We start from the raw sequence: 12641 nt of genomic DNA on the forward strand, positions 1-12641 counted from the left end.
TAGAAGTGGAATTAAGGGGAATACTATGTAGTTGAGTTTTATTTTGTAAGGCTGTTTCATGTATATGAGTGTAAGAGAGGCATTTTCACAGCAAGTACGGACTGTGCAATCCTATTATAATTCATGAATTCCTAGTTTATAGCGTAATTATATTGCAAATATGGAAAAGTTAATTTGTAGAGCCCTTCTGTGCTAACTAAGACCAGTAAGAGATGCTCACCTGCTAAATGCCTTTTTTCTTCTGTTTCTAGCTGGTTTACATGGTTCCAGTCACCCTGTGTGTTGGTGTTATTAGTGCCTTCCAGCTATCAGCCTTCACTTTCCGAAAGAACCTGGCAGCCACTGGCCTCCTGCTGATCCTTTTTGGGTATGTGATTGGAAATGCTACTATGGAATTGTAGCTTGTAAGAAACAAAGAGAAATCTTTAGACTCGGTTTGCACCTGCTGCTGGGTGCATGATTTTCTCTCTTTGGAAATGATTATGATTCAGCAAAAGATAGTGAGAACACAGGATGAAACATGAGATTGAAAGTTCCACACAGAAGATGGAGGTACATTTGCTCAGACATTAAAAAAAAAAAAGGACTGAAAATGTCTCAGAAAATACTCAACCTGTACAAAATCTTCTGCTATTAGAAATTGATTGCATGGTATCTTCCAGAAAATGTGGAAATAATAGCACAGTTAGGTGGGAATTTCAGTACTTAGCTGTGCAGAATATCTTCAAAAAGGTAAGAAGTGGTTGTCTTTTATTACAGTTCTACCCATTTTCTGTAATTCTATAATTTTACATTATTCCAGAAATTTATATTTCCCATAAGAACTCTGTCCAATGTAAAGTACCAGGCTGGTTGTTGGTTTGTCTCCAAATAGTACTGTGAGAGAGGAAAGTCCATCCTCTTGATTAGTTTCACGTTAAAAAACGGTTGTAAAAAGTTATAATAACTGGTTAAACAGAGGATTGCTTACTCTATAGAAAGAGGACTGTTGAGCCCTGGGCTCGATCAAATGCATGGTCTGTCTGTTTTGTTCCTTTAACTCTTCCCATGTGCATTTCCAGGTGATGTGAGAAATGCTGAAGATGAATAGTTGCAGGGTGAACATTCTGAGAAGTTTCTTCCTTATCTCAAGCAACTAATTGTTGCTGTTGTTGCAGGGGGGAACACAGATCTTACAAGACATGTTTAGATAATGAAATATAACTGGTCCATGAGAGAATCACACGGGGGAAAGTAGAAAGGACATTCTGCAAGACCGGGACATATTCCATTCCAGAAAGAGTCTCAGATAAACATTTAAAAAACCCACTAAAAGCTTACTGTATTTCATCTTGAAATTATTTTCAAGATCTCATGCCTTCAGCAGCTCCTTTTTTCTATTTCAGTATCTCCATAGCTGGAGGTATTCTTTGAAATTCCAACCTAAGTTTTTTTTTGAGTAATACTTCATAATTCTCCCTATCAAACGTATTTTGCAAGCCCAAACAAACCAAGTCCTCTCATCTGGTAAATAACTCAGATGAAACATCCAGATTTCATACTTTTCTCCTCTCTATATCACTCTTGTCTTTCTCCTCCTTCCTTCTGCACTACTGCTGATTGATGCCAATTCATTCCTTCAAGTTAAAGGCAGAAATTCTTACCAGTCTTAGTCCAAAGACTTTACACTACTAGACCTCATCCCTGTGGGGTTTTTGTCTTGTTTTTTAATTACCTTTACAGCTCTTTAATCCTTCTTGTAATGCAGTTGCTATGACCCTAGCATAAGAATAGGCATCTGATAGATCTTAAGCAGCAAATGAACCATACAGTACACATATGTATGTCTGCTGAAGTCATGACGTATCTTCTGTGCTGTGCTACAGGCTTTGGTCCTGCCCACAGTGTACTATTAATACCAAACCCCAGGTGCTAAGGCTTATGCTGGCATTGTTTTAACCCAAATATTGAGTTAAAGTCTGAGCATTTCAGAAGAAATAAGTATTGACTGATAATCTGGACCATCTTCTAAAAAGTTTTTTGTTGACTGCAGATTCAGCTTAATCATCTCAGCATAATCCCTCCTGTACTGTTCAGCTTTGACTGACATAACAGATATTACTGATTTGTTTTTTTATTTAACGTGTATTAACATGTATTAAAGATGCAATAAATGTTAGTCAGTAAGTTTGACATGTCTCAAGGACACTGATAAGTTTCAGAGTGGCCACTCTTCCTATTCTACCCTTTACTCACCTTAACTACAGAGTAAATGTGATGAAGCCTGCTGTGGTCATTTTATCCTTCCCCAGTACTTTGCATGTAATTCTCATTTTTCTGCATTCCATAATGCATTTTTTTCCATTTAAAATTTTATTTTTCTCTTCAGGGTACTCTTGTGCAGCATTTTTGATCTAGAATAAAGACAAAAATAGCCCGGTTATATGAAAAAGTTCAGCTGTGTGCCAGAAGCAGATGTACTTTAAAAAGTAATCAACGATTTCCTAGTGTGCTACTTTAAAGCTGATTTTCTTTAAAAATATTAATATAATGGTCCCTTACCTAAACTGTATTTTTTCCAGAAGTGTTCTATAGTTCAGTTGCTTAAACACTTTTGTCCAAAATTCTCTATCTTTGGTACTTAGAAAATAAAAAATTCCAGCTGGAGCTGCAGGAAAAGAAAGCATTAGGATAGAAACGTGGGTATGACTGGCAACTCCATTACAGGCTGCATTTGAACATCATACAAATGTAGTATTCTGAAAGTTTTGCTGATTTCCTAGTAGCTACAAGCAAACAAATCAAATTTTGCTTTTGTTTACAGCTGAGTAACCGCACTCTAAATCATGTCTCTTTCCTGAGCTGTTTCCAAGAGTGAACTTATCTTGGATTTATGGTATTGTAATTAAGAGCAAAAATTGGAAGAGTGATTTACATACATGCATGAAGGAAAGAAAAGATTGTGTGATTAAGACTGGCAACAGGATGCTGAAAATATAGTGTGGTGTTGAATACTTACAATCTTCATTCGAGACCCAAATATTTAGGTCATTTAACCTTTATCTTCCTGTAAACTGAGGATAATATCACTGTTACTTCACAGCAGGATTTGAAAGTTTGTTTCTTAAGGTAAAGGATTTTGGCATTCTTAGATGAAAAAAGTTCATCTGCAAAGTACACACTACTGAATTTAAAAGGGACTTTTATGCTTAATAATCTAAACTACTGTTCAATGCAATGAAGAAGTAAACACAGTTTTTTGTCTAGTTGCTCTTGCATTGAGCTCATTGTTAATACAATTATATATACATATATTAATACTATATAAGAAGTATTTATATAGACAAGTATGCATATTTCATATATTCTTGTCATCATGCAATAGTATATACTGATACCTATGCTCCTGCAGTCTATATACTGTTTGTTTGATGTTATAGATATGTCTTCTGATATGTTGAATGGAAAATAAATTTCCTTTACATGACATTCCTGCTCAGCATATTGCCTGGGCACTTTTTTAGTCTGGCTAGACATATCTTACTCTTTATAAAAAGTATGAATTCTCCGTTTGGAATCAATGTCATTTGACTTGCCAGAAAGGAAGGTGCCTTCCCTCATTTAAAGATTTGAACTGAAAATGATATAGCCATGGACATGCTCTCATATTATCATCGTGCTATGAAGTAACTGTGCAGTCTTTTTTTAATGGCTATTACTCTACTGATAACCTATTCTAGGTAAAAACAATGCTAATATGATCTCTGGCAAATTTCGGTTCTCAGATATCGCTGGCACAAATACTGTTTCCAGTTCAAGGACTAATATGTGTGTTTGTTTGTTTGTTTGTTTGTTTGTTTGTTTTTCTGTGGTTTTGTTTGTTTTGTTTGTCTTGGTTGGTTGTTTGGGTTTTATATTTTTATTTTTAAATTTTTTTCTTTCTGTTTTTCTTTGGTTTTTTCTCTCTCCTTGCTCTCTCTGTCCTTCATTTTTTGTTCTTTTTTCTTTCTATGAAAGCCTCTAAGAAAAACTGTTTGCTCAGCATCCATGATTTAAGCTTCAAATATTTGGTTTTAATTCTATAACTGTGTAAGAAGCTTGTTAAGATGCATGGTTTTGCAATCATTTAGAAATAAGGGTTGCGAGCTTTCTGGAGCAGTGTAAGTAATTATATACAGTTGATTTATACAAAAACGGATCGTATCTGCCCATCTCATAGCAGTAGCTATTAGTCCATCTAGGTAATCATAAGGTAACTTGATAAAGAAAACATGCCAAATTTATCCTTTTTTGTCAGTTGGTCAAAATAAGGAGTAACTTTTTTTTTTTGTAGTATGATAAGTGTCTTTTATTTTGTTGGTGAGGCAAAAGCATAACTTATTTGTGATTTTTTTTTCTTTAAACTTTCAGATATGCAACTTTACCGTGGATGTATCTTGTATCCAGATTCTTCTCAAGTTCAGATGTAGCTTTTATTTGTTACATCTCCTTAAATTTTGTGTTTGGCCTGTGTACCATGCTGGTGACTCTCTTACCTCGTTTGTTAGCTATCATTTCCAAAGTACAGGTCAGTATAAAACCTTTATGTTACTCATAAGTGAGATGAATGTGTGTATATGTTTATGTATGTATATATGTATGTTTATACATACACAGAGAGAAGATTTTTTCCAGCAGAAAAACTTGTGTTTTAAACATTCATGATTTTTCTGTCCTAGTGTATACCCTATTGCTTGTTACCATCTTGAATTTTAACTTGTTTATAATCATAAGAAAAAAAATGCACTGTAATAATGGAAAAACAGTGTTAATTGAAAACTTGACATTTTCCAGACCATTAAGCTGTAATTGGCACATAATGGGAGCTGTTCTGGTCTATTGAACAGATTATGTGCATTGTATAATGTGTTTGAATAATATTGACATAAGCCATAAGCCTCATATTCCTAGGATATGTAGTGCACTATGTGAATAATAATACACATTCTCACTCAATGTATGTAATTCTGATTAGTCATAATGGCAATTAAGCAACATTATAGAGAGGAGATCCAGAATGTGTATGGATATCTATGCATGTAGCGGGTCAAAAACTTCATGTTTGAAGTCAAATCTGGATTACATGTCACCTAAGTTTGGAGGCAGATTTGATGTAGATTTGGGTTTAAGTTAGTCATTTAGAATTAATAGCATTCAGATATTAAAATATTAAAGAAAGTAGAATGATCATGGCCACATGTGTTTTGTTACTGTCTGTGAATGTCAAATAAAATTAGAGTCCCATGGCCCTAGGCAGTCTAAAATGTAATAAGAGATGAACCCTGCCCCAAAACAGCTCACAATAAGCTTTTCTGAAAACAGTTCACCTATAGTGAGATTTGAATGCTGTGTCCAGATTTGTAAGTGTGTTCAAAATGCTGTTGGAGAAAAATAATTTTTTTCCCTTTTTTTTTTTTCCCCTCCTCCCTCCCCCCTTGCTGAATCTTAATACAGACTTTTCAGAACATCTACAATATCCTCAAATGGGCATTCATTGTATTCCCACAATTCTGCTTAGGCCAAGGTTTAATAGAGCTTTCATACAATCAGATCAAGTTTGACCTGACCAGCAGCTTTGGAATAGATTCATACATGAGCCCCTTTGAGATGAACTTCCTGGGCTGGATTTTTGTGGAAATGGCCCTGCAGGGAACACTACTTCTTCTTTTACGGCTTTTTCTTCATTGGGATCTCCTCCAGAAACCAAGGTGTGTTGCCATTTGTATTCTACCATAGTGGACAATGAACAAATTTTTAAAGAAAGAAAATGGTAGACTTTGAACACCTGAAGATAAATACTTCTGCTAACATGAGCTACCTGAACTAATGGAAACTGCAGAAAAAAATACAAGTAGTTGCTCTTTCAATTGGATTCTCCTGAGATTTGATCACAAAAATTTAAGGCACTGCAACCAGGGAAATAAAACAGAGTTATCCATAGTACAGTAGTGTCCAATTTGCCATGTGTCATTTATTATCATCTTCCGTTTTAGGGGTCAGTGTTCAGTTAACAGTATGATCAGCTCTTCAGAAGATGTTGATGTAGAAATGGAGAGACAGCGACTCTTTGGTGGAAGAACTAGTAATGATGTCCTCCTTCTGTACAACCTCAGAAAGTGTTATGGAGGTTTCAGTAAGAAGAATATCGCTGTGGAAAGTATAAGCTTGGGAATACCAAGGGGAGAGGTAAAGATGTCTTTTTTTTTTTTCCTTTCAGAAAATAACACTTAATTCTAAGAAATTGTTGAGACGTACTCAGGATGTCTATAATCAGAGATCTGTAGATAACAACAGAACAATCTCAATTGTAGTAATTTCTGAAAATCAATAACTGGATAAAGCAGGAGCTCTGATGTTGCTTAAGAAGCAAATGTTCGCTTATTTTTTGGGTTATGAGTTCATCAGAGTTATTTTTTTCTTCTTGCTTATCTTTGTCAAGTTACTATTTTATAGGCTAGCACAAAAAACAAGTAGGTAGCACAGCAGGTCAATGTCCAAAAAGAAAGCAAAGAATACCTAACTCAGCTGCAAACTGTGAACTGAATCCTGAATTTGTAACCAAGGCAAACTTGTAATTCTCATGCTGAAAACATCACAATATATTTTAGTATAGCATGTAATGTACTAACAGGCTATTTTAATAAACTTAAATTTAGCACTAAATATGGTAATCCGAAAGATTTCTGAATTACATTTTTTTGTTATTTTTTGTGATTTTTATGCTCTTGGGAATTGCAGATATTACTTTCAAATATACTGAGAAGGAAAAGACTTTTCTTGGTTGCTAACAGCAAATTGGAAGATATGAGAAACTAGTGCATGGCAGTGAAGTTCCAGTGATGTCCTGCAAGTTATACATCAGTTGTTGGGTAACTGGGGTAACCAGGAGGATATTATTCTTGATTAAAGCCTATTTATCACTCAAACAGTTCATGAAACAAGTAGTTTAAAAGTTATGAAGTGCTATATGTATACTTAATATGAATCCTGGTCTTGCTTAAGAATATATTCACTGCAGACAGGGGCCTAAAATAACTGTTCAGAGTCAGCAGGTCTTGGCTGTTTGGTGTTCATGTACTTGTACAGAGTGAAGAAGCAGCTCATGAGAAACTGAGAAATATTGACTCTACAGACTGGTAATCAGGGCTCTCAAACAGGACTTGAGGTCCTCAGGTTCAAATCTAGCATTTAGTAATAATATGGATAAATAATGCATTTAGTTACTGGACAGGGTTTTAAGTGGAAGGCTAGAATCCTAAATAAATCACTTTTAGGAACTAGGAGGTAATCAAAGTAAAACTTATTTTCCATGGGAAAGGGAATTTGCACATACAGTATATTCATATACAGTAGCTTACAGTCATATGATAAATATGTAAAGGGGAGAAACTGTTGAAAAAATAATATTGCTTATTACCTTGAGCATAGCAGACTGACTGGTTTAGCTTCCTTTTTTTTTTTTTTTTTTTTTTTAAATCTCTCTTAGTGTTTTGGACTCCTAGGAACAAATGGAGCTGGGAAAAGCACAACATTTAAGATGCTGACTGGAGATATTATCCCATCTGCAGGACGTGCTGTTATCAGGACTCCTACAGGGTAAATAACACAAGGTTTGATCAGAATAGTGCTAATTGATAATGCCAATGATCAAAGACTCAGCAGGTCTTCCGTCTTTATACTGTATTCTAGGGATCTGGTTTGTTCCCTTTTAAATGTATATTGCTTTATTGCTGTTACGTCTCTGCAGGAAAGCATTTTAGCATTATTTAATTCCATCAGACAGCTCTGTTAATTGAGAATAAACTTGTCTCGTAGCAAAAGAGTGGGCTCTAGGAAGCCTTAACATAAAGCGTTTTAAAATTGTAACAAAAATCTTAACATATTGTATGTCCAAATCCCCTATACTAAGTGCTGCACTGAAAATCTTCCAGGCTTAGGCTGATGAACAGTGGTTCAATTGGACAATTTTAAAATGTTTTCTGACATTTGTGTCCTTCAGAGTCATTAGTTGATTACTTGATCAATATTCTCTATAATTAGGATGGTAGGTAGTGTTGGTGATATTGAGGCTAACTTTGATGGAGTGATAAGTGAATAATGGACTTGTTGGGTTAGATATAACTGACATTTACAAATTCCCAGCAAAAGTGGAGGGGAAGTAAAGTTATTTTTTAGCTGGGCCAAAGTAAAATGTATATGTATATATATAAATGTATTCTGGGCTAGTTAAAAATTTTGAAATTTCTCTTTTCCTAAATGATGTGTATTTCAAAAGATGTGTTTTGGAGGACATCTGGAGTATTTAATTCAGAAAATTTAAAGGAAGCAATCTGGAATTTCCAAAATCACAAGTTACATTTCACAGAATCATAGAATAGTTTGGGTTGGAAGACACCTTCAAAGGTCATCTAGTCCAACCCCCCTGCAATGAGCAGGGACATCTTCAACCGGATCAGGTTGCTCAGAGCCCCATCCAGCCTGGCCTTGAATGTTTCCAGGGATGGGGCATCAACCACCTCTCTGGGCAACCTGGGCCAGTGTTTCACCACCCTCATTGTAAAAAATTTCTTCCTCATGTGTAGCCTGAATCTCCCCTCTTTCGTCCTATTGTAACGGGCTCTGCTAAGAAGTCTGTCCCATCATTCTTGCAGGCTCCTTTTAAGTACTGAAAGGTCACAATAAGGTCTCCCCAGAGCCTTCTCTTCTCCAGGCTGAACAAGCCCAATTCTCTCAACCTTCTCTCAGAGGTGTTCCAGTTCTCTGATCATCTTGGTGGCCTCCTCTGGTCCCTCTCCAACAGGTCCATGTCTTTCCTGTACTGAGGGCTCCAGAGATGGGTGCAGGACTCCAAGTGGGGTCTCACCAAAGCGGAGCAGAGGGGCAGAATCACCTCCCTCAACCTACTGGCCACGCTCCTTTTGATGCAGCCCAAGATACAATTGGCTTTCTGGGCTGCACGCACACATGACCAGTTTTACATTCACAGTACCTCGAAGTAATTTTCTGCAGGGCTGCTCTCAGTCCCTTCATATGTCTTAGACGTTTGCATTTAAGTGTCTAAAATACCTTTCACAACATTAATTATGACCCTGTATTATGGTGGTGTCAGTCCAGGTTACGGATTTTTATGTGGCTGAAGTGAGTTTAAAACCAGTATTCCCAAGTTTTCAAAACTTATCACTAACTTGAGAAGGAAACCTCAAGCAAGAGCTGCAGTTGCACAGAAGCTAAACTTAAGGAAACAAACAGCTTCAAGTCTGGGAGAAGAGACTTATGTCATTCCTCACTTTGTTCCTTGCTTCGTATTTTGGCAACTGCTGTTAAGCAGATCTTGGTGCACTGTGTTGCTGTTCTGCTGAAAATCGCTAGGGGACAAATTTGATGGCTCTTCCATAGGTAAAAGATAATAACCACAAAAGGTCTGGAGAACCCTTCCTCAACAGTTGAAGAATGGCTAAAATTACTCATCCCAAAGACTTTTAGGTAGATTGATTTGTATTTACACCTGAGATAAAAGGAAGAAGGGGTTTATCATGGTCTTCTCATTTTCTTACTCCAGTAGCGTGCTCAAAAGCCTGGTGTCCCTGGCACGGAAGAAGACAGGGGAGTCAGCTGAAGAAAGCAGTTGCTGGTCACAGCTGCAGACCATTTGGTCAACAGATATAGATTTCTTTGTTTAAAATCTATGTCATGAAGCATCTTCCATAGAGATATTGCATCTGGTAGAGATTCCCTCTGAATAATTTGAGCATTAGCTTAGATGTAGATCCCATCTCTGTTGAGTTTGACTGGAAAAAACACAACTTTTGTCCTCGGTGACCATGAAAGGACAGGATACTATGATCTGATGGATCCTTTATGATGCATTCTTCATGATCAAATTGTGAAATGAGTATGCAAATTATTGTTATAAATATTGGAGAACCCAACTGATGTAACTCCATGCAGAAAATCCTTAATTCACAACAGTTCCTGTTTCCTTGAGTAACTATATAGAAGGAGCCTCACACATTGATAACCAAGTTATATTCAGGGAACCCCTGTGAGATTCTTAAAGAAAATAAAAAAATGTACTTATGAGTGACAACTGCCTTTTTAACAGGGCAGAAAAGCAGATCCACAATATCTTCAAGTACTTCTAGAAGATTTGTTGGTCTCTAGGTTGTTTGTTTGTTGAATGTTTAATAACACAAAAAAGGAGGTTATTTCTAAGAATCTGAGAGAAAAACATGTCTGTTTTAATAACAAAAGCTTAGTAAAATGCATAAAAGCTAGATGTTATGTAACAGATTTCAATATTACTGAGATTTGTAAGACGGGGTGTTATTAAGTATGAATGTTTCGAAAGTACGAATCACATTCCGGTGGTAACTGTGATTTGATAAAGATAGTCCAGTAAGAGAAATAATAGGAATTTGTCATCAACTACAGCCAGTCTTGTGAAGATAATAACAAAATTCCATTCACAGGGGAGTTTGCCATTTTTATTATTTTGTGTACCTCATTAACATTGCCATTATCGATGACATATCTGTCCAAATGAAACATAAAAATAATTATCATATGCAGAGCGGGTATCTCCATGTTAAGGATATTAAAGAGTGCCAAAGGAAGAGGCAGCATTGAAATAGTTACTTTGGAAGATGTAAAAATAAAATACTGATACTGAAGTACCAGGAGTCCCTCTCGTAAAGAGTAGAAATATTAAAAACAAAAAGGAAAATTACTAGAAAGGAGAGTGTTTAAATAAAATTTGCTTACCTCTATTTATAAGATATGGTGCTATAAGACATTAGGAGACTTGCATTTGAACAACATCCATACAAAGGATTTGTCAAGCTTAAATATGTATAATAGTTAACAGCATTGTCTGCTTGACATTCAGAAGATTTTTTTGTGTTCTCTGTGGCACAGCTGTTCCTCTTTAAGAGTACAAATGGACTCAAATTAGCTTATGCTTAACTCTACTGCCATAACAAGATTGCCACCATGCATGAGCTGGCCAAATGAAAGCTAGTGTATAAAACTGTAAACATTTTTGTAGTTACCTTTTCTGTCAAATAATTTGAAGAAGTAAGGTCTGTATTAAGTATGTACTAAGAAAAGCTGACACTTAACAAAGTGGTAAAACAAAAGAGAACAAAGTGAATTCTCTTAGTCTTTGAATCTCTGCTGGGCTGATGTATCAGCAGATATTGTACATCTGTTCCACATTTTCTTTTTTTCTTTTTTTTGTTTTTTTAAGTGTACATTGGACCTTCTTTGTTTTCTTCCCCTTTCCATATTTGTGTCTAAACCTTCTTGAGTGGCTCTGTGTCATAATGCCTCCCTCAACTGAGGAGGGCTAAATACAGCTTGGAAGGGAAAGTGTCAAAATCCTTTAAAGTGTCATGTCAAGATCAATGTAAAATAACACATAATGTGACTAGCGGTTTATTTGCCTTTTTTATGCACTGTATTTTGCAGTCTTTGCCATTGTAGTTTGCTGAATAGAGTTTACTTTAAGTTCATACTTAAAGTCTCACTTGTAGTGGGGTGCATAGAGGAAGAAATAGATAAGCTGTGTGTTGTCATGTTCATAAGTTGCCTCACTGAGGCCTGAAGCATTTGGCAGTCTTCCTTGTGTAATTGATTCATCTTCCATGAATTTCCATCTTCCTTCTGCATAGAGAGATCCTCCATGACAGCACCTCCCCATCCTATTTGAATTACAATAAGTGTCAGTCATCACAGCTGTTGGATTACAAAGCCATGGGACCAAAGAACTGCTCTCCAAAGAGGAGAAATTAAAATATTTCTTTAAAGCTAGAACTTGGACTCTTTTGATAGTTATGTTATTCAATTTGATAAATAATTAAAAATGTAATTCAAGTAGTTTTACTTGAAAGGCAGAATAAATTTACATCAATATAATGGCTGAGATAGCTGCTTTTACATTGTATAGCAGTATAATTAGTTTAATTATAACTAAGCTATAGTTACATTAATTGTATTTTAACCTTGATATTTTTATGATATTAATTGAGCATTAGTAGGCACTGAATTGAATGTGCAGTTAAGAGAACAATGGAATGTCTAACTACTTTTGCAATTTGTAAATTTGTATTTCATTTCGACTAATTAATGGAATTTGTCTCTCTACAGAAACCATTGTAAGTATCATATTTATCACTACCTTTATTTCAACTGCCTTCAAAAACTGCAGGAAAAGCATACAAAAGTGAAGCCAAGTGCACAGTGGAGTCAATAGTGAAACAGTTTTTCCCAAAACAGCCATAAGGCTGATATCAAGGGTACTAAGTTTTCTCTGGAAACCTGTAACTGAGGTACACCTTTGAGCATCAGCCCGCAGCTACCGATCAGCTGTGTTACTGGTAACCACTGTAACAAACAAGAACCAAATCTAGTCTCTGCAATAACCAGTCCAGCTTGCTGGAAACAAAAGGTCCAGTTCAGGTGAGAGAAGGCAACAGATTTTGTCCAAGATAATTCTCGCTCATCCCAGTGTTTTGGAATCTTTTCAGTGCCAGCAAAGGCTTTCTGACCGGAGTGCCCCGTGTCACCTAATGTTGCCTTCAGGACTGGAATCAGGTTTCAGGGGTTTCTTTCAACACACAAAAGAA

At 36.0% G+C, this 12641-nt stretch overlaps 1 protein-coding gene across 1 annotated transcript in view; it reads left to right on the top strand.

Annotated features, from left to right (window-relative positions):
- Positions 1–12641, top strand: part of ABCA13 (ATP binding cassette subfamily A member 13) — a 190392-nt gene that overhangs the window by 143427 nt on the left and 34324 nt on the right. Inside the window, 5 exon segments of the mRNA XM_065629402.1 lie at positions 252–367; positions 4390–4546; positions 5473–5726; positions 6012–6204; positions 7505–7614. Of these exon segments, the coding sequence (XP_065485474.1) occupies positions 252–367; positions 4390–4546; positions 5473–5726; positions 6012–6204; positions 7505–7614 (830 nt within the window).

Source organism: Caloenas nicobarica, chromosome 2 (genome assembly GCF_036013445.1).
Source record: "Caloenas nicobarica isolate bCalNic1 chromosome 2, bCalNic1.hap1, whole genome shotgun sequence".
Taxonomy (NCBI): domain Eukaryota; kingdom Metazoa; phylum Chordata; class Aves; order Columbiformes; family Columbidae; genus Caloenas; species Caloenas nicobarica.